General features: G+C 45.5%; 1 protein-coding gene across 2 annotated transcripts in view; it reads left to right on the forward strand.

The window, feature by feature from the left end:
• The window catches only part of Homer2 (homer scaffold protein 2), a 96,426-nt gene that overhangs the window by 39,907 nt on the left and 33,600 nt on the right, over window positions 1–22,919 (forward strand). For both annotated transcript variants that reach the window (XM_052159642.1, XM_052159648.1), the window contains exon 2: window positions 16,615–16,771. In XM_052159642.1, coding sequence (XP_052015602.1) covers window positions 16,615–16,771 — 157 coding nt within the window. The remainder of the gene's footprint in view (window positions 1–16,614; window positions 16,772–22,919) is intronic.

The following is a 22,919-nucleotide window of genomic DNA, read 5'->3' on the forward strand; positions in this document are numbered from 1 at the left end:
CTCTGTCCTCTTAGCAGAATTGCAGTACTAGGTTTTCCCTCAGGGCCTGTGTCCTAGCCAAGTCTTGGCTCAGTTATTGATAATAGACTTAGGTTCCATCCTGTAAAGGTGGCTAAAGGCCACCTCCTTGGCCCCGCCTAATGAAGGTTCCATTTCCCAAATGCACCACCTTGGTGTGAACAAACCTTTAACACACGGGCTCTGGGGGACAGTCATCATTTAAGCATTAGCATTTATTTTCTCAGTAAAACTGAGGAAAAAAACTGGAGCAAAAATTGCAGAGTTCAAAAAGAATAACAATGTGCTTTCATAATTTAATTTTTAATTTTAATGTTTTTTCTAAGTTTAAAAATGTAGAATTCTGGAGCTTTTCTCTTTGACTGGCAAGTTAGTAGGATTGGTTTCAGAGAGCTGTTTTTAGGAGGCCTTTGAAAATAATCCAGACACAGATCTTACACCATTCACAAAAATGAACTAAAAGTGATTACAGACATAAATGTAAAATAGTGTGATAGGCATTGATATTAGCCTCCCTCTCTCCAGGATGTTCTCGTTGTCACAGATTTTCCTGATCTAATTGTCTTTGTCTGTTTTCTTATGTTTACTCTGTTTAAGTTCCTTTTCCAGTTTTCTAAGATGGACACTTAGAGGACTGTTTAGCTCTTTCTTCTTGCCCTTCCTTCCTTCCTTGCTTGCTTGCTTGCTTCCTTCCTTCCTTCCTTCCTTCCTTCCTTCCTTCCTTCCTTCCTTCCTGCCTTCCTTCCTGCCTTCCTTCCTTCCTTCCTTCCTTCCTTCCTTCCTTCCTTCCTGTCTTCTTCCTTCCTGTCTTTCTTTATGACAGTTTACCTTTACAGATTCCAGGCTGGCTTTTACTTCCAAGTGCTGAGATTATAGCTTGGCTATGGATGAAACACTCGTTGTGTGTGTAGAGTGGAGTGGAGTGTCCTATAGTGTAGGTGCATTTGTGTGCAGGTGCATGTGGTCAGTGTGGGCCAGAGGTCAGTGTTGAGCACCCTCCTCGGGCATTCTCTACCATGGTTTTGAGACAGAGTCTCTTACTGAACCTGCAGCTCACCAACTGGCTTGGCTGGCCGGCCAGTGAGGCTCCAGGACCCAGCTGCCTCTGTCCCCACAGTGCAGAGTTATAGATGTGCACTGCCGTCCTTTTCACAGGGTGCTGGGACCTGTGCTCAGGTCTTCATGCTCACACAGAAGCACCTTAGGAGCAGCCTCACCAGCCCTCATCCTTCTTCTCTTCCAGTTCTATCAATTTCCCTCTCTTACCTTTGTTTCATCCATACATTCTGATAAGTTACATTGTCATTTTCAAGTAGTCTCTGATAAGTTACATTGTTATTTTCCACGTAGTCTCTGATAAGTTACATTGTTATTTTTCAAGTAGTCTCTGATAAGTTACATTGTTATTTTCATGTAGTCTTAAAATCCTCCTGCTCCTTCTTCTTTGGTTCATGTACTATTTGAAAGTGTGTTATTGAACGTCAAAGATTTTGCAATTTCTAGCTTTTTGTTATTGATTTACTCTATCCCCCTCCCTTTCTCTCTCTCCTTGCTGGGGCATGGAACCCATGGTCTCCTGCATGCTACCTAACCAAGCTACAGCACCATTGTGCTGGTTAGTTTTTGTCAACTTGACAAAAACATAGACATCCCTGGGAAGAGGGCCTCTTAGCTGAGAAACCACCTCAATCACATTGGCCTGTAGGTATGTCTGTGAGAGGTTTTCTTGATAAATGGTTGATATGAGAGGGCCCAGACCACTGTGAATATGTAGTCCTTGGTTATGGGGGGGGGGGAAGCAATCTAAGTAATGCATGGAGAGAAAGAAGTCCGCAGCATTCTTTCCTGGCCTCCGCTTCAGTTCCTGCCTCCACGTTCCTGCCCTGACTTCCTCTAGTGATGATGGCTGTGATGTGGAAGTGTAAGCAAAATAAACTTTTCCCTTCTCCAGGTTGGTTTTGGTCCGCGTTTTAACACAGCAACAGAAAATCTAAAACATACTCACCTTATTATTAATGTCAGGTTCAAAGGAGACTCAAGTTCCCCCAGACTCAAAAAGGCAGTTCAGATATCCAAAAATGGGCACAACTCAGACTTCTGAGGACTTCTGGTCTTTAGATAAAAGCCAGCATCCCTCAGGAACTTGCAGTGAGCTGAGCAACGTGTAGTCTTGGCTTTTTGTTGTTGTTGTTGTTGTTAGATAGTTTGTTTGGTTAATGAAACAAACCCTGGCTGTGGATCTTTTCAGCTGAGTGACGGTGATGTTAGGTTCAGCTGTGCCCTGACTGAAGCCCTGGCCTTCTAGATCCCTGCATCTGTCCTGGAGGTTGTTAAAGTCTCCAAAACCATGCACGACGTTGTTTTCCTTCAGTTTCATCAGTTTTTGCTCATGCGTTTTTACACTGTTGAGGGGTGCACACCCACCAAGCGTTCCCTCCTGCGTTTGAGTGGGGCCCCTCAAGAGCAAGGCCCCCTTGGCTTTGATAACTTAAGCTGCTTCTGAATTTGCTCTGCGTAAGCTTTGTCACTGTCTTTTCTATCTATTGATGAGTTATCAATTAGTTGTCTCTTCCTATTTGCCCTTTTAATCTATTTTACCTTTATATCTGAAGTAGAGTTCTTATCAATAACATATATTGGGGTTTGGTTTATAATCTACTCTGATCTTTCAAATGATGAATTTAAAACATTGACATTTAAGGTGGTTGGTGATATTATCGGATCATGTCTATCGGATGTGTTAATTTTTATTTGCTTCTCTGTGGTGCTCTTGTTCTTGACATCCTCAACTCTAGCACACACACACTTATACACACATACACTCACACTCACATACACACTCACATGAACACAAAGATGCACACACACTCACATACACAGGCACACTCATACTCATACATACACACCTTTCACACACATACATACACTGACACACATTTCACACATACTCACATGCATACATGCACACATACAAACATTTTTGGCTTTATACTTTTCTTATCTTTCATGTTTTGTGGTTCTGAGGAATCCTAGGTGCTAACAAAGTTACATCTCAGCCCAAACTCACTTTCAAATAACAATATCCCGCTTCACAGACAGAAGTGCCTGTCTTAGGGTTTTATCGCGGTGAAGTGACATTATGACCTTGGCAGCTCTTATAAAGGAAACCATGACATTGGGGCTGCTTTGAGAGGTTTAGCCCATTGTTGTTGTGAGAAGATGGCAGCATACATGGTGCTGGAGAGGCAACTGAGAAATCTCCATCTGGATCCACAGGCAGCAGGGATAAATGAGACGCTAGGCCTGGCTTGAGTTTCTGAAACCTCAAAGCCCCCAGTGACATGCCACTACCTCCATACCTACCTACTCCAACAAGTCCACGCCCACTCCAACAAGACCACACCCCCTAATAGTGCCACGCCCTGTGGACTTACTGGATCCATTTTCATTCAAACCCCCACAGTGTCTTTCAGCAACAGAATGGTCCCAGATCCCTCATTCACCCTGTGCCAGCCCTGTCTCTCATTTCACACTTACATATAAATGTTGCACATGCATGGTCAGACACTGCGTAGCTTCCTGTCTGAACATCCGATTACCTGTTTAAGTCAGCTGAGAATAAGGGACGGTTTGGTTTTACCATTCACTTACTGAGTCTGTCTCTTTGTACATCTACATTCTGACATTTCCAGCTTCCTTTAATGTCTCTTGCAAGGCAGGGTGGTTATCAACAAACCCCACCAAGCTTTATCTAAGACCCTTTTTTTTTCTCCTGCACTCCCAGAAGATATTTCAGAGTACAGAATTTTAGACTGGTAGGTTTTTTTCCTCCCTCAACACATTAAACACCGCACCCCACTGTCGTCTTGCTTGCTTGCAGGGTTTCTGGAGCAAGGTCGTTTATAGATTTACTCCTTTATGGGTAAGGTAGGTTATTCCTCCCTTAGCTTGTCTCTTTTTAAAGCTTCATTTTTTTATCTGACGGTTCAGTGTGATTAAGTATTGGTGTGCTTTGCTGCTGCTTCTTTTTTTGTCAAGTTAACAACAAACTAGATTCGCCTAGGAAGAGGGACCCAAGGTTGAGGAATTGCTTCCATCAGATTGGCTGAGGGCAAAGCTGTCGGGTATTCTACTGATTGGTGTTTGATGTGAGAGAGAGCCCAGCTCACTGGGCGGGGCCACCCCTGGTTGTATAAGAAAGCTGTGCAAGCCACAGGGGTGAGCCAGTGAGCAGTGTCCCTTCATGGCCTCTGCTTCAGTTCCTGCTCCAGGTTCCTGCCCCGAGCTCCTGTTCTGGCTTCCTTCAGTGATGGATTGTGACCCGGAAGCCAGCAGCCCCACCCCGCCCCCACCAAGTTACTTTGTCCTCCGTGTTTTTATCATAGAATTGCAAACCAGAGCCTATGGTTTACTTCAGCATTTCGTTTGCGCTTCTCTGACATCCTGGATCTGTGGCTTGGTGTCTGACATCCACCTGGGTGAGATTATTTTGTCAGCCTTGCTTTAAATGGTCCTTCATGTCTTTATTCTTGGTGTAGTTCTATTATGCATTCTACACTTTTCATAGTTTCCCTCAGTTCTTGTATTGAATAGGGTGTTCCCCTACTCTTTGCTTTTTAGCTTTGAAACTTTCTACTGTCATAGCCTTAACCTTAGAGATACTATCCTCAGCCCCAGTTTGTCTGTGAGTCCACCCAAAGCATTATTCAGTTCTGTTACGATGTTTGCTTGGTTATTACTATCACTATCATCACCACCATCACCATCACCATCACCACCACCACGACCACCATCATCACCATCACCACCACCACCACGGACCACCATCACCACCACTATCGCCACCACTACCAACCACCACTACCATCATCACCACCACCACGACCACCATCATCACCATCACCACCATCATTACCATCACCACCACCACCACGACCACCATCATCACCATCATTACCACCACCACCACCACCATCACCACCATCATTACCACCACCACCACCACCACCACCATCACCACCATCATTACCACCACCACCACCTTTCCTACCGTGCTACTTCTAGGCTCTAAACTCAGCATTTCCCAGCGACCATAAAGTAGCAATTTTAATTTTTAATTTAATTTGCCCATTAACTTATTTACTTATTCACTTTACATTGCCATCATAGGCCCCCTCTCCTCCCAGCCTCTCCCCAAACATCCTCTCCCCTTCTCTGAGAAGGAGGAGGCCTCCCTGGATTCCAACCCACCCTGCACATCAAGTCCCTGCAGGATTAGACACATCCTCTCCCACTGAGGCCACACCAGACATCCCAGTTAGGGGAACAGGATCCATAGGCAGGGAGCAGAGTCAGGAATAGGCCCCCACTCCCTTTGTTGGAGACCCGCCCAGCCATGAAGACCAAGCTGCACATCTGCTACTTGGGGGATGGGGGACAGCACTAGGTCTAGCCCGTGTATGCTCTTTGGTTGGTGGTTCAGGTTGGAGGTTCAATCTCTGTGAGCCCCCAAGGGTCCAGGCTAGTTGACTCTGTTGGTCTTCTTGTGGGGTACCAATCCCCTTCAGGTCTCTCAATCCTCCCCCCCAACGATTCCACCAATCCCGAGCTCCATCTAATGTTTGGCTGTGGGTCTCTGCATCTGCTGGGTGAAGTCTCTCAGAGGACAATTATGCTCTCAGCTCTTGTCTGCAAGCATATCAGAGAGTCATTAATAGTATCAGGGATTGGTTCTTGCCCATGGGAAGGGTCTCAAGTTGGGCCAGTCATTGGTTGGCCATCCCCTCAGTCTCTGCTCCATCTTTGTCCCTGCAGTTCTTTTAGGGTGGAAGGTGGGTTAGTGTCCTTACCCCTCCACTGGGAGTCCTGCCTGGCTACAGGAGGGGCCATTTCAGTCTCCATGTTGCCACTGCTAGGAGTCTCAGCTAGAGTCACCCTCATAGACTCCCTGGGGCTTCCCATATCCCAGGTCTCAGGCAGGTCCTAGAGAAGCCCCTACCCCTTAATTTTATTTATTGACATCCTTTTTTCTTTGTTTCTCTGTATAGCTCTGGCTCTCCTGGAATTCACTCTGTAGACCAGGCTGGCCTTGAACTCAGAGATCTGTCAGCCCCAAAGGTGTGTGCCACCATGCCCACTTATTTCACATCTTTTTGAGGCAGAGTCTTACTATATAGTTCTAGATAGCTTGAAACTTTCTACGTAGACACAGTTGGTCTACATAGAAACTTAAGGCAATTTTCCTGTTTCTGCTTAACCAGAGCTGGCCTGTGTCATCATCCCTGACCCACTTTATATTATATTAATGAGAGAACAACAGATCATAAGATTTGATGTACTCCAAGATAAAGTTGGGCAAGAGACGGTAAGGCATGACCTCACAAGTGAATTCATTGCTACTGATTGGTCAGCTTATTTGTAAATATTTAACAGCGTCAGTATAAAACATCAAAGAAAATTCTAGTTTATTAAGAAAGACTACTTATTCAAACATCTCATTTATTTTTTAGGTGAATATAGATTCCCTCGACATTTAAAACCGAGAACGTTATTTCCTTAGTATTAAAAAAAAAAAAATCCCTCTTTAGTTAGGATTAGAAATTGTGTTGCCAAGTCACAGCCTTGTATAGCATAAAGTGGGTTCTCTTGTGTTTCGCTGTAACCTAATGTGAAAATCTGTGTGCACAGATGTGTTGTATCAAGAGGAAGAACACAAACTGTTCCTTCAGTGAGATTTTTCACTTGCTTGAATTAGACTGTCCCAGAGATCACTCATCATCGCAAGTCTGGTAAACTTACCACCTGCTTTCCCAGAAATCATTACTTGGCTGTTTTCCAATTCTGTGTGGTGGGGTTCACAGCATGTGAATGGTAAAATTCTGATTTTTTTTTTATTCAAAACTTGTTCTACTCACCTTGATTTCTTTTGAAGGTAGGGTCTCATATAGCCTACCTTGGCCTTACATTTACCATGTAGCCAAAGGGTGACCTAGAATTTCTGATCCTCCTGCCTCTACTTCCTAAGTACTGTGATTACAGGCATGTGCGAGTCATACCCGTCTTACTCAGCACTGGGGATTGAACCTAAGATTTCATGGGTACTCAGCAAGCACTCCATCACTTTAGCCATATCCTCAGCCTGGAATGGCTTTTGTAATATAATGATTTAGATGTTTGATGTGCTTTCTACAGAATATGATGAGTCTGCACTGAAATCCTAAGGTGCTTTCTGTAGGCAGTATGTAGTGGATAGAATGTCCCATGCATACATAAATTAGTCTACGAGTGCAGGTTATACAGGTGTATAAGCAGTTTATATGACAGATGTATGTATCACGTAGCATCCATGTGATTTCCCAGCAGTATTGAGTTGAAAATGCCACTTTTTAAAATTGCAATTACATAATTATGGGAACAAATACCTAAATCCATTTAACATTTATCCTACATATGTATTTTTTAGAAATGCATTTGGAAGAGAAAATTGCTTTGATGAAAATTTCCATGGAGCATAGTTGACAGATGCTGGCCATGAGATAAAGACTGATTTCCTTAGCGCAGTGTTCAGGATCCTCAGCTGTGGTGTCCTTCCATTGGCTCTATCTCTGGATGCCCCTTCTGTGGCTGCCCAGGGGTCCTAATGAGTAAGACCCAGACCTCTGGCTACGAGTGAGGGAGATGTGTTTGGAGGCAGCGAGTATAGAGAGGTGCTGTGTGAACCTGAAACTGCGTTGTACTGAGTCCTCTCCAGTCTCCGTCCACGATGAAGCCTCAGCCTCCCCTGCTCACCGTCCCACCTTCCCTGTCAGCTCTTTGGTACTTTGTATCCTCAGAGAAGCTTCACGGTCACCCATGGAAATACTTGCTCTCCTGGCTTATTTCTCTACTGCTGACCATCTATTCACAGTACATGGGGATGGATCAGATGTCCTCCCTTGGGACAACCCCTGGCCTATGGAGCTTAATTAGACTCATGCCACAATAGGAGGACATGTGCTGAATGATCTTTACAAACTGCTGGACACTCGGAGGAATAAGTAGCATCGTTAATCAAGTCTGTCATTGTTCATTGGGGGCACGTGTCTCTTCTACTCTGGTGTAAATGTGTCCTAAAGGGAAATCCCCTGTCGGTGGATGAGGAGGATTTATGACAAATGCTTTTACCCTGAGGTCTCTGATTTATTAGGTGTGATAATTAGCCGTCTGGTGGTGTGTAATAGGAATAATTTAGCACAGTAAGGCAGCTGGGGTCCACTTGAAGGAGCTCAGATGGGAAAGAGAGGTGTACTCTCTTCAGGCCTGGCCGGGTCAAGTCTGCCAAGTACTTGTGCATTCTTGGAACAAGAATAATCCTTTGTCCCTGAAAATGGGCAGAACCGCTTGCATCATGCCCACTGGTTTTTAGGCTTCTTTTTATAGACTTTGTTCTTGCCCACGCATGTGTCTGCATATTTGCTAGCACTTCCCTTTTGTTTGCTATTAACTTTATACATTAATACATTTCAATATCTGATACAGCTAAAAATCTCCTACTGCTTTTCATTTTCCGACATTTTGGTTTTTGGACTCGTTTACATAATGAGTTTTCTATACAAATTACCTTGTCTAATTCTAAAAATAATCCTGCTGATATTTCATTATATTACTTACATATTAATTTAGAGGCAATTGACATCTTCATATTGATTTTCTTATGTAAGAATGAAGTATGTCATATTTATTAATGATTTCTTCACTGTACCTTGAAGTGAAGTGAATGAAGATTTTACATTTTTTATTATTTTTATTTTTGGTGAAAGTTTTACTTTTTAATATAGTTATATTTTTGCATACTTCTTAAATAGATTCCTAGACACTGTATTCATTTGATTGATAATTATGAATGGAAATTTTTAAAAATTCATAGTAATTTCTATCTGGTTATTTGTACTCATTGGTTAATTTTTTTAATTAGTGATTTTTTATTTGATATATTTTTATTTACATTTCAAATGATTTCCCCTTTTCTAGACCCCCATTCCCCGAAAGTCCCATCAGCCCCCTTCCCTCCCCCTGTTTTCCCACCCAACCCTTCCCACTTCCCTGTTCGGGTTTTGCCCTATATTGCTTCACTGAGTCTTCCCAGAACAAGGGGCCACTCCTCCATTCTTCTTGTACCTCATTTGATGTGTGAATTATGTTTTGGGTATTCCAGTTTTCTAGGTTAATATCCACTTATTAGTGAGTGCATACCATGATTCATCTTTTGAGTCTGGGTTACCTCACTTAGTATGATGTTCCCCAGCTCCATCCATTTGCCTAAGAATTTAATGAATTCATTGTTTCTAATGGCTGAATAGTACTCCATTGTGTAGATATACCACATTTTTCGCATCCACTCTTCTGTTGAGGAATACCTGGGTTCTTTCCAGCTTCTGGCAATTATAAATAGGGCTGCTATGAACATAGTGGAACATGTATCCTTATTACATGCTGGGGAATCTTCTGGGTATATGCCCAGGAGTGGTATAGCAGGATCTTCTGGAAGTGAGGTGCCCAGTTTTTGGAGGAACCGCCAGACTGATTTCCAGGGTGGTTGTACCAATTTGCAACCCCACCAGCAGTGGAGGAGTGTTCCTCTTTCTCCACATCCTCGCCAACATCTGCTCTCTCCTGAATTTTTAATCTTAGCCATTCTGACTGGTGTAAGGTGAAATCTCAGGGTTGTTTTGATTTGCATTTCCCTAATGACTAATGAAGTTGAGCATTTTTTAAGATGCTTCTCAGCCATCCGAAGTTCTTCAGGTGAAAATTCTTTGTTTAACTCTGTACTCCATTTTTTAATAGGGTTATTTGGTTTTCTGGAGTCTAACTTCTTGAGTTCTTTATATATATTGGATATTAGCTGTCTATCTGATGTAGGGTTGATGAAGATCTTTTCCCAATTTGTTGGTTGCCGATTTGTCCTTTTGATGGTGTCCTTTGCCTTACAGAAACTTTGTAATTTTATGAGGTACCATTTGTCAATTCTTGATCTTAGAGCATACTCTATTGGTGATCTGTTCAGAAACTTTCCCCCTGTACTGATGTCCTCAAGGGTCTTCCCCAGTTTCTTTTCTATTAGCTTCAGAGTGTCTGGCTTTATGTGGAGGTCCTTGATCCATTTGGAGTTGAGCTTAGTACAGGGAGACAAGGATGGATCAATTCCCATTCTTCTGCATGCTGACCTCCAGTTGAACCAGCACCATTTGTTGAAAAGGCTATCTTTTTTCCATTGGATGTTTTCAGCCCCTTTGTCGAGTATCAAGTGGCCATAGGTGTGTGGGTTCATTTCTGGATCTTCAATCCTGTTCCATTGCTCTGTCTGCCTGTCACTATACCAATACCATGCAGTTTTTAACACTATTGCTCTGTAGTATTGCTTGAGGTCAGGGATTCTGATACCCCCAGAATTTCTTTTATTGTTGAGAATAGTTTTAGCAATACTGGGTTTTTTGTTATTCCAGATGAATTTGAGGATAGCTCTTTCTAACTCTGTGAAGAACTGAGTTGGGATTTTGATGGGTATTGCGTTGAATCTGTATATTGCTTTTGGCAAAATGGCCATTTTAACTATATTAATCCTGCCGATCCATGAGCATGGGGGGTTTTTCCATTTTTTGAGGTCTTCTTCAATTTCCTTCTTCATAGTTTTGAAGTTCTTGTCATATAGATCTTATACTTCATCACTTTACTGAATTTTACTGTTCATGTGTGCAGTCATTTTTGCAAATAGTGGTAACCAAACTACTTGGATTTTGTGTGAGAGTAGAACCCCAATGTGCTTGTGAATTAGATTTTCTGCCTGAGAGGATATGTGAGAATCTCTGTCTGCATCCGTCTGCCCCTTGTGGCTCTCTGTCTGGGCTCTGGGCATTTGGTCTTACCGGCAGAGGCCTGTTAGCCATCTGGAATGCTGGCCAGAGGCCAGGTAAGCAACTCTTCTGGTCCTTGCTTGGTATCCTCAGAGAGAGTGAGGACTATCACAGGGTAACGTAGGATTGACTGGCATTTATAAGGCCTTAGGAGCTATGAAAACAAAGCAAACAAAATAAAAGTAGATTACACATGAGACTTCATGAGATGCCACGGTAGGATTTCCGGCCTCAGTGTTGGCATGGACATAGATATAGATACAGAAGTGGTAGAAGAAGGGCTGGGGCTCGGTTAGTTGTAGAATACTTGCCTAGCACGTGGAAAGCCCTAGGTGTGACCCGCAGTACTCCCAAGGGACAGAAGCCCTGAAGGGAAGAGCTGAGGGACTGGGGAGATGGCATGCTAGCCACACAAGCTTGAGGACCTGTCTGTACATCCTGAACCAATGTAAAAGCCAGGCTTGGTGATGTGCTCCTGTAAGCCCAGCACTGGTGAGGCGGGAGGCAAGCAGAGACAGGCAGGGCACTACTGCCTGGCTACCTAGCCTGGCCTATGCGATGACTCTTATGTCAAACAAAAGGTGGGAGGGACCAGAAGAATGACCCCTGAGGCTGATCTTTGACTTTTAAAGCAATACACACACATGTGCATGTGTATACCTGTCCATGCATGTATGCGTGTGTGCGCGCGCACACATACACACACACATACACACACACACACAGGAACCTATAGAAGTCAGTTTGGTAACAGGACAAAGCAGGGTAGGTAGTCTGGGGCCTGTGAGTGTCCCCAAAGCTTGGAGCTGGCCCTGTGAGGGGGACTGCTAGCCAGGTAAGACCTTCCCACCTAGCCTGGGAAATCTCTCCTTTAGGTCCTGCATGGATGCTTATTTGAAGGTGCTCAAGACTCAACACTAAACAAGGGAATGTTATGAGACTTCGAAATGTTTAAATAGCTGCACAAAATAATTTCCGAATCACTTTTTTGCAATTCAGATCAAATAGAGGCAGGAAAATAAGAGTCATGAGGCTTTGTAGATTTATGTCAGAAGACAGCCGGGTACTGAGCAAGTAAAAGATTATGACAAGTTAAAAACCTCATTTTTCTTTTCTGAAAAAAAAAAAAGTCGGCGTGCCAGTTCTCTGCAGAATCACTTCACACGCATCGAGAGATCTCTCAAAGCGAAACGACTGCTCTGCCGAGGGTTTTGCGTGTTCCAAACGTGCATATGCTGCACAGAGCGTCTAATTATTCTCAGGGACAATTACTGTCAGGTCCCAAAATGTGCTCAATGAGCAGCAATTGGTGTTTATTCAGCTTTTAAAGGACTGTGCAAGGGAACAGTAGGTTATATTGTCTGCCTGAAGAAGCGCTCTGCCATCCGGAAACATCTGCTTTCTATTTAAAGCGGCGGAGAAGGGAATGGGGGTGTATTTCAAACACACTCCCCGTGTACCAAACACCAGGAGAGGGGGATGAAACTGGATCTGAAAGAGTTTTCTGATCTCTGACCCACACTCTTCTGCTGGTCCCTGCTGGGAGGGGCCTGTGGCCTCCTGAGTGGGGAAGTCCTCATTCTGTAGACTTTCCTTATTGCGATTTGCACACATATGGGACCTGACAGTGATGTCCTACTTACAACATTTTAACCTTCTCAGGTGAGGCTAAATTAGCTCTCAAAGTTGGGGTCTGTTTCTCTGAATTTAAAGCACTCCGGTTGTATTCTTGCTGCTTAACGTCATCTTGTGACCCTGAGCTCTGTGTGCAGAACTGTCCCCTCACAGCTGTAAGGAGGATCTGATGAGGTATCGCCATCTGTGTGGCTCATTGTAGACATCCTGTGAAGACAGTGTATTGGTTATCTATCTCACTGTCATAAACTACAATGTTAGGTGTTCAAGCCATATTTCTGTAAGGCAGGAGTCTGAATGCCCCTTAGCTGGATGTAGTCCTGTGTCAGGGACTGTAATCAGGTAGGGCCTGAAGTCTCTCACAGGAAGGCTTGATGGCAGGATATCTTGTTTGGAATTCACATGGTTGTGGGTAGAACTCTGGCCCCTGGGGATAGGGAAGTGGCTCATAATGTGGGACTCTTCACGTCCCCGAAAGCTGGCAAGGGAGATTCAGCGGAAAACATCATAGTATATATAATCACACACATGACAACCTGTGACCTTTGCTGAATTCTGTTGGTTAAGAGAGTCAGACTAAGTAGTGATAATCCCATGCAGGAGGCTGAATTAGGAGAATCACAGATTAGACTAACTGTCAAAAACCAACCCTGGACCCCGATCAATATCTATTAATCAAACAAATAATCAAACAAGGCCAAAGTAAGTCTCACCTTCAAGGGGAGGCGATTGCATTGGGAGTCACATGAGAGGCTGTATACTGCCCACAGGTACTGTGTGGACTATTCTTGAGGGGCATGGTTAAGAGAGAGTTAAAGTTTTCAGATATGCTGCTGACTGTGTGACCCAGGCAGGCCTCCTGGCCATTCTGAGCCCCTCTCCCACCTGTACAGCGCTTTCTCTACAGGGTTACTGTGATCTTAAATGAGAAATCCCAAATGCAGAATGCTAAGCAGTTGGTAAATGTCAGCGCCTGGCTGGTCTTTTTCTTCCTGGTCTTTTTTTTCCTTCTTCTTGAAATAACATTAGACTTTTTGAATATCAGAAGAATAGCTCGAAACTCCCCAGTACTCTCAGATTGGGTTATTCATGTGGAAATCCCAGTCCTGTGGGTGGCTTGCTGGGCACAGAACTGCTATCAGAATGGCTGTGCAGGTCCAGGCCCTGTCCAGTCCCGTCTCCATCCCCACCCTCTGCCCCCCCATCCCTCATCACCACCTTTGCCTTCTGGGACCTCAGGACCAAGGAAAGTAGCTCTGTGGCCTCAGAAGGGCATAGCTCTTTGGTATAGTGATCACTTTCAGGATGGGTGTGGTGGGTCCCAGCAGGTCCCTCCTAGGTCTCTCCCTGTAGGAAGCCTGGCTCTGGTGACCAGGGCTATGCCCAGTGAACCTTCTGTACCACTCCACCTCCAGGCTGAGGTCCTGGAGGCAACTGAAGGTTTTCAGATACCAGAGCTGAGGAGGCAAATTTGGAGATGGAGGCCTCTTGTCTGAGTGCTCACCTGACCCAAGTCATGCCAAGCAGGCAGCAGGCCACTTTGGCTAAGTCACAGAGCTCGCTCTGCCATCACCTCGCCTCACCGTCTCCCTCCCACACCTCTCTTCATTTACCTCATGGCCTCACTCCTGCAGGTCTGAAGGACACAGCACACAGCACATACAGAAAGTCATGGCTGGAACACAGCAGGCTCACTCCCTTCTCTCCCTCCTCCCTGAGGAGAACGCTACCTCTGCTCCCTGACCAGAGAACCTCTGCATTCCCTCAGCCCCCTCGCCTTACCTTTTGCATTCATAGGATCAGTCCTTGGTCCCACTCTTGACCCCCAGAACTGTAGGAGACCTTTCAGGAGTAGATTGAGTCACTGACTGTCAACTGTGTTGCTTTCTGAATTCTTGGGTAATGGCTAAGGACAGGGCTTCCCCAGGCACCTAGAACTCCTGTTATCAGAGAGGCCCCAGGCCCTTTCACTAGAGTCAGATGCCAGGGGCTAGGACAGGGTCGGGAGGTAGTAATTTTAGTAATCATGGCTAATTGCTATTGTGAAGGCTTAACCCACCCATGTCCACACCCTGCATACGTGTTCTCAGTCCAGATCCCCCTCCTCACCGAGGGAGTGGGAGGGGAGGTCTAAAACTGAGGCTCCACCCCCAAAAGGAACTCTTCTCTGACCCACGGCTACCAGTTAATGCTGTGGGAGAGACTGAGTATAATTTAATCCCCCACATTCTCGGTGGCGACAGCTGCCCACCTAACTCTTCTCTCACATGTGCAGGCCGTTGCATGAGAACGTTTTTCTTTATCGTGTCGTAGTTAGATGATTAGAAAGCTACAGAGCTGGCTTATGAGTGGCGCAGCTGGGCCGTCCAGACGCCAGACTTCCCCACATCGTGTTCATGGATATGCGCTCCGCACAGCTTGGCCTCCTGACAACAGATGTGAAGCATTATGGCAAGAGTCTTCCTTTTCTCTCCACAGCCGTGTCTCGTAGCCACTGGAAGGGTGTGGGTTTGGGGTGAAGCCAGTGCGTGAACTTGAGACTTCCTGAGTAACCCCACACTCCTGCTGGTGCTTTGCCTGCTCCCTGGGCCCAGAGGGGAACAGGAATGCCAACCTCGCGCCGCTCTTCTGGAATACCAGCTCTAGAAGCAGCTGTAGGGGCATTACACTTTTAGCATACTCGTCCAGATGTTCCTGAGTTTCTCTAATACCGTGCCAATATCCGTGATATTATCTGACATCCCCTGTATGAGGCTCAAAGAGTAAATTGCTTTCCTAGAATAAAGTTTTCCCCTGAGAGCGGTGTTTCCAGTAATGAGTCTTCTGCAGGCGCTGTGGTGGGGGGGAGTTGGGGGGAGAGCATGGGTGAAAGCTCAGAGACTCCTGCCCACCCCCTCCCCACTGACACCACAGCCACTTCAGACTTCCCTGCCCTCCGAACTTCTGTGTCCACTCAGGTGCCCTGTTCTTTGTCATCTCTTTTAACACTGCCAAGACTTAGATTAAACTAAAATCAAAGCTTTAGGTTTAATTTTGTATCTTTAATCAATATTTACTAATCTATAGTGTTTTTGTGACTTTATTTTTTCTTTCTGGTGGCTTCCCTCCCCAATTTTTGTCTTATTTTGAACTTAGAAGAATTTTGAGAGTTTGCCTACAAAGCCTTTTTTAAAAAACTGATTTTGTGATGAATCTGTTTCTTTTTTTTTCCTTTTTTTTTTGTTACTTTGTTAAGCAGATATCTCAAACATGACTGTGCAGTGAATTCTATTATCGTTTAAAAACCTGTCTGAGTTATTAATCCCTATTGTCAGGATCTAATTAATTCTTTACTAAACAGAAAGAAACATAGATAATGTGCTAATTTGGTTGATTTTTTTTTAAGCAGTCAGGGGAAGCGTTCATGGGCAGGTGGTATGAAAGCGACAGTTTAGTCAGAGTAGGAGAGAGATTCAGCAAAGATTAGACTAGAAGGAGGCTCTCCACAAAGCCCGACAGCCTCTCCAAGCTGTAGCATCCTCACAAGTTTCAACAGCAAGCTGGTGATGCCTGCAAGGCTATAAAATAATTCTGTCATTCAAAGCAGTTCCTCAAATCTGAGAAATACTTAGATATTAAGCTTTGAATGGGTTACCGAAACCTAAAATTGATGCACATTCTCCCAAAATGAAAATTTTTAATTTTCTAAAATGAATTAGTTCCAAAGATTTCTTCACCCCCACAAATACCAACAGGGCGTCAGGGGAAAAAATAGAACTCTTGACAGCAATGTAAAAACTCTCAACAAAGAATTTCATTTTAAGCAAATTGCTCATTAGGCCAACTGCCCAGCAGCCTCCAGGTGGTTGCAGCTAAATGGAGTGTGGGCTGCTACTCACAGGGATGCAGTCCTCCGCCTGCTCCTCCTCCTCCTGCTCCTCCTCCTCCTCGTTTTGATTGTTCTCACACATATGTATCCTTGCCAATAAGCTACTTGAAATCATATGAGACAGTGGGTGGCCTAGAAATCATAAATTATACATTAGGCCAAATTCCATCAATTCACACACACACATCTGTCCTGTTGCAGAGAACAGCCCATCTTCACCACGCGAGCGCACGTCTTCCAGATTGACCCCAGCACCAAGAAGAACTGGGTGCCGGCGAGCAAGCAGGCGGTCACCGTTTCCTACTTCTATGACGTCACCAGGAACAGCTATCGGATCATCAGTGTGGATGGAGCCAAGGTACTGGCCTGCCAGTTTCGACATCCTCACTTATTTTGATTCCAAACCAGTTCAGTGCATTGGAAAGATGAAGGGTTCCGGAAGCTGTATCCCAAACCCTGCTGTCTTATCACAGACCTGCATAACAAACGGAGTGTGGGTTGCAGAACCGTCTGCACAATCGCATATCTTGCTCTTTCTTTTCCACCTAAAATCATGGCAAATGAGTAAAAAATCAGATCTCCCCGTTATCTCGCTGTCTCCATAATTAACATTTTCATGCCCATGCAGTGGCTGCTTTAGGAGCCTATAATGATCTTAATTTGTTATGACGGCTTCAGTCTCTTGCTGTTAGAGATACTAAGCTTTCTCCATGTAGTGAATATCCCCAGTTGCTCATTTTATACCTACTGCTTCCTTTTGAATGTTTCCTCGGGGTAGATTCCTACAGGTAATATTATAGGTCATGCTATTAACGCTATATGGCCCTCAATGCCTGCTTTCAGAGTTCTTTCCAAAGGGTTCTTTCTTACAGCCTGTATGAGGATGCTAGTTTATTGCATCCTTGCAATCAATGAGTATTACCTCTAATCTGGTTCTGGTATTATTAGACATGGGAATTAATTTTTATTAAGTATGTTAGGAGTATTTCTTCTCTTTCCTTTTTGTGGAGCAGGAGGTTGTGATGTAGCCCAGGCTAGATGGGAACTGTAGGCAATCCTCCTGCCTCAGTCTCCTGAGTACTGGAATTACAGGCGTGGCCTATCATATTTGATTTAGTATTTCTAACAATACCATTTACTCCTGATATTTCATCCCTCTCTGTTATTATCCCTCTCTGTATTTTGGCCACATTATTTGTGGGAAGAGAATGAAGGGATGCCAGCAAAAGTACTATCATGTCCTTAAAAGTAAATAAGCCTTCTGCATCAAAGTCCTTCTGCCTCTACTCTATGACCACTGGATATCCACTGGATATTTTTCTGTGCTGGCCTGTCACCTGACATTGTGTCACCTGTCACCTGACATCCAGTGTGTTTGAAGGCAAAAATCCCCTGATCACCATCTAAACCACGATTCTATTTCTATTTTCTGGTATTTGGTATAAAGACTAAAACAGAGTGTGTCTTCTGGTTTGTTTTAAGACTGCAGCTCTTGTTGTAGCCCCAGTCGTGCTCAGGCCCTAGCAGCATCCCTTTGCTGGTGGCTCCTTACTTACTTGTCTGTGGTCCCTCGAGGAATCTGCACCAAGGCCAGCTTTCCTAGACAGAAAGCAAAGGGGCTGGGAGCTGAGCAGTAGAATGGAGCCCATCCACCGCCTCCTCTTAACCAGTAGAGAGAGAACGAGGGAGTCTCCATGAGAGAATCCCTGGTAAGGGAGGAGACCCTCCTCATCTAATACAGCACCCTGGCTTTCCTCCAAGTGTCTCCTTCTGGCTTTCAGCACCATGACATCTAGAGATGAAAGTGACTGGTCTCATGGTCCTTTCTTTCTCTTTCAACTTCCACATGTAGACATAGGCAGTGGGATTTTATACTCTTGGGGAGGCATGGCAAGCTGGTCCTGGTGCCCAGTTCCTATGACACCGGTCCTGACTCGTTGGGTTGGCACAAGGTTCACTCTAGCAACTGGAGAAGCTTTTCCTGGTATTTTTTTTATCCAGGGAGTGTGTGTCCCATATCATTTCAGAGAACAGCAGTTGTTCTGATGAACATGTTATGAGACTAAAGAATTAGTTCTCCCATCTAAGCAGCTAAGATAGAGCTTTGGGGGCGTGGTATGGGGTGGTCCTTAGCAAGGACGTGTGACAGTGCCTGCCATGTAGTAGGTGTCTCATTTGTAATGAAGGACCACCTGAAGGGTGCCTTGATTTTAAAGTTTTATCTTCTTTTTACTTCTGGGAGGCTCAGTGGGGCTGCAGTTGTAATTACCACTTCTCTGGACTCCTCGCTGCAATCGCTTGGGCTTTCTCCACGGTGTTCTGACAGGGATGGAGAACTGAACGCACCTGCTTTCTTTCATCTATAGATTCCAGCAGCATCCCTGCCATCCTTAGATGGGTTTGTACTTCTGTCAGTTGAGTTATCCACGGATCTATTGGGCTTAACTATAGCTAAAACAGTGTCCTTCTAGCAAGTGTGTTGGTTATTAGCTGGGCTTTTAGTAATTTGTCAAACTGTCAGCCAGTGTATCGGTATGCCTCTGCAGGTCTCGGCAGTGTGGTGGAAGCCAGCTGAAATGGTTCTGAGGAGTGAGTTACGTGGTAGTTATGTAGTAGAGGTAAGTCCAGCCTAGTGTGGGGTAGTCACTGAGTTAGAGAGGCACTTGGCAGAAGGAATTGGAAACGCAGACTGGGAAGCATCACTAGAATTCAGACACTAAGCCAGAGCTTCTCAGGCTGCCTCCCACCATGTCCCTGGTCACCTTAGATGTTCTTAAAGTCCACCTAGAGTTCCAGCTTCACCTCTGTGGCACGGAGAACTGCGGCAGAGCCTTGATTGGCAAAGGGAGCGAAAGGCCAGGGAACGTGGATTAGACTTACTCATTGAATTCCTGTCCCTGTCTCCGGGTGCTGGGGATAGGGGCAGGTCTCTTGTCCCAATAGTACTAGTTGTTCCAGAGCCACCACACTCCTGCCTGACTCTCCCTTGACAGCAGCAAGTAAGATGGACAGGAAACATCAAGAGAGAACCTTGTGCTTCCAGCTTCCATAGTTAGGTGGGACATCGAGACAGGACCTCAGACCATACTAGGTATCACCATCCAGTTTACCCTTCTTTGCCCAATACTAAAGTCTTGCTGCATCAAACCCCACCCTGCCCTGTCTACATACTCTATATTTCTTGCATTCCTTCCTGTGGCTGCAACAAATGCAGTATGCTGAGTTGCTTGCTAGATACCTGTGCTGACATGAGCCTCTGCCTCTGGGCTCCGTCTGCAGTCTCCCCTCAGTATCTCCGTGCAATCAGTTTGGCTCATCTCTCCTTGTTTCTGACTAGCTGTCGTGGGTCATGATCACTTAGGCCCTTCATCCCTCAAGTCATACAGCCAGGCTCCAGAGACCTTCAAGTCTGGATGCACCCATGCACCGGGAAGTGTGGCCATCTTGTCTCTTCTCCAGCATTGTATTCTCCACCACATGAGGGTGACTCTTTTTTGTTTAAGGCCTTTGATTGTAAATTTTGATCTGAACTGGGAACAATAGTTCAACTCATGGGCGTACCTTGATTACCCGAGGCAGGTCTTGCTCCCACTTCTCTTTGTTGGCCTGGTCACATCAAACCTATGGCCCTGAGCTTCTGCTTGGCCCACATAGAGCCAAATGTACCTCCCAAAGCACAGGGTACCGATTACTGGAAAACTGAACTTGTCCCCCTGGGATGGAGTAGATGGACTTCAGTCACAAGTTGCTGGAATGGAAGAGATTCAAAGGTCGTTTTGAGCTAAGGCCAGACACAATGGCTGTATAAACTCAGCTGATCTTAAAGAGCACAGGCTCTGCTGGAGGGGCAGTGCTGGACGGAGCCAGTGCTCAGCTGCTGGCATCCAAACCCAGGCACTGCAAGTGCCCTAAAGACATGGCCTGGTGAGAACCCTGGCATGTGGTACCTCCATGTTATCCAAGCCCTAGGAGGTGATGTGGATCCCACATTTGTGTGTGAACTTCCCAGATACTGGGTTCTTTGCCTGTGGAGTTAGGGGGAGGTATGCCTGGCTTGCTTTCTTGTCTCAGAGCCAAGGCAGAGCAGGACGCACCATAGACACAGCAGAGGGTAAGTTATGTGGGAGGGATCGAACTGTGATGAGGTCATGCCTGGCTGTCTCCTCTCCAGGCCTGCAGCAGGTGAACCATGCACACAGAGGAGAGTGAGCAGGGGTAGGGCCTGTGCCAAGGGTGAGCCAGGTTCACAGATGATGGACAGATGGGGACCACAGAAATATACCACCTAACTCCCGGCTTCTTAGAGACCTGCCATGGCCGTTACAGCCCATGATTTGTAGTGAACTTTGCTTGGAATGGCCAACTCCATTATAAAGAAGCTTGTATTCCAGAGCATTTGTTAATTGAGTCATCACAGCCTGGATTTCTTTGTGCTCTTGGCACTCTTTGTGGACCAGGTTAATCACTGCCATCCGTGAGAAGCTGCCTGTGCCTATGGGCTGGGCCTGCCTGAAGCAGGTGCCCCTCCTGGGTGTGCTGGCTGACTCTCCTGCCCTTGGCTCTCGGTTATTTATAGGATCACAGAAAACCCACGTTAGCAGAGACCTGAGGGGTCAGCTCTTCTACAAATATTTAGCAGTGCTCACTGTGCTGAAAGTTCTGCCTGTCCGTGATGCTTCAAAGGATAAGGCTGAAACCTTAGAATACTTAGAGTATTCTAGGAATGTAAAGTTGCTTTCAAAAACACAATCAGAAGCCGGCTAGATGGCTCAGCAGGTAAAGGTGCTTGCTGCCAAGCTTCAAAGTCTGAATTTGGTTCCCTGGACCAACATGATGGAAGGCAAGAGCCGACGCACAAAAGTTGACCTCCATAAGTGCACAGTCGCTTACATGCATTCTCTTCTCTCTCTCTCTCTCTCTCTCTCTCTCTCTCTCTCTCTCTCTCTCTCTCTCTCACACACACACACACACACACACACACACACACATACACAAATGGAATGTTTTTCAAAAAAATTAAGAACACAGGCGGTTCCCATCTTCCACCCACCATTGTTGTTTCCTTTTCTGAAAACAAAAACAAAAACAAAAACATAGAGCCTCCCTTTTAAGAGATTGAGTTTCTAGAATGTTCCTACCACCAAGTAGGTTTTCTATGAATGTCATATTCTTTCCTTCCATTTCTGAGGCACAAGGAGAGCATGGGATTGGGAGGAACATCTTGCTAATCTACCTTGGGAGCGGGCAGCACATCTTTTGGTTGCTGTACCTCAAAGTTTCTCATGGGAAACTGCTAACTCCTTCCAGGCTTGGTGATGTTCTCTTTCTACCTGGCCTTCTTCCAAGGCAAGGTCACGGTGTTTTGGGGTATCCTAATAAAGCATGGTTCCAGTGACCTTCAGGGACTAGATCTTTTATCAGGACTCTGTTCAGTGTGGAAGTTGCAGGTAGAACTCAGGAGAAGATGCATGGAAGAGTTGGTAGCCTATATCAAAGTTTGTGTCTGGTGCTTTACAAAGCAGACACTCCCCCCCACCCCAGGTTCTGATGTCTCCCCATCTTTCTTCCCCTGTGCCTAGGTCTGCAGTCTGTCCCCAATCTCCTCTCTAGGCCTCATTCTTCCTCCTGCTCTGCCTCACCTCCACCTCTGTGTTCAGCTTCTTTCTCAGTTGCTTCCTGGTGGTAGTGTCTGCCCCAGGTTCCCTGTTACCTCGTGTCCTCGGTATGACAGACCCCACTTGTGTGACTCCTTCCTGCTTGCCCCACAGTCTGCTAGAACCCCACTTCTCCACCTAAGATTAAACTCTAAGCCCAGCCCTTCCTCCCTCTGTAAACCCAGCCCCTCCTCCCTCTGTAAACCCAGCCCCTCCCCTCTCTGTAAACCCAGCCCCTCCTCTCTCTTCAAGCCCAGCCCCTCCTCTCTCTTCAAGCCCAGCCCCTCCCCTCTCTGTAAATCCAGCCCCTCCTTCCTCTGTAAGCCCAGCCCCTCCTCCCTCTCTGTGAGCCCAGCCCCTCCTCCCTCTGTAAATCCAGCCCCTCCTTCCTCTGTAAGCCCAGCCCTCTTTCTTTCCAGGCTCTCCTCACTCTGAAGATGAGCCTCCAGAAAAACTGTTACAGGCTGAGTAACAGTTATTTTTAACGTATTAATACTAAATTGGACACTCATGGTCTCCTACTCAGTTGAAGTATGTCCTTTAGTACAAAGACTCTAGTCTGCAACTTTTGGTTTAAGTCATTTTCCTTTTTTTATTTATTCACTTTACACCCCATTATCAGCCCACTCCTCCCAGCACCCCCTGATGCAGTACTTCCACCTTTCCCCTTCTCTTTTGAAATGGGGAGAACTCCCTCTGGGTGTCACCCTACTTGACTCCCACCCCCACCTCCACACATCAAATCACTGTGGGACTAGGTGCATCCTCTCCCACTGAGGCTAGACAAGGTGGTCCATTTAGGGGCTCTGAATCCACAGCAGACAGGCAACAGGCTCAGGGGACAGCCCTTAC

This window comes from Apodemus sylvaticus, chromosome 1 (assembly GCF_947179515.1).
Source record: "Apodemus sylvaticus chromosome 1, mApoSyl1.1, whole genome shotgun sequence".
Lineage (NCBI taxonomy): Eukaryota > Metazoa > Chordata > Mammalia > Rodentia > Muridae > Apodemus > Apodemus sylvaticus.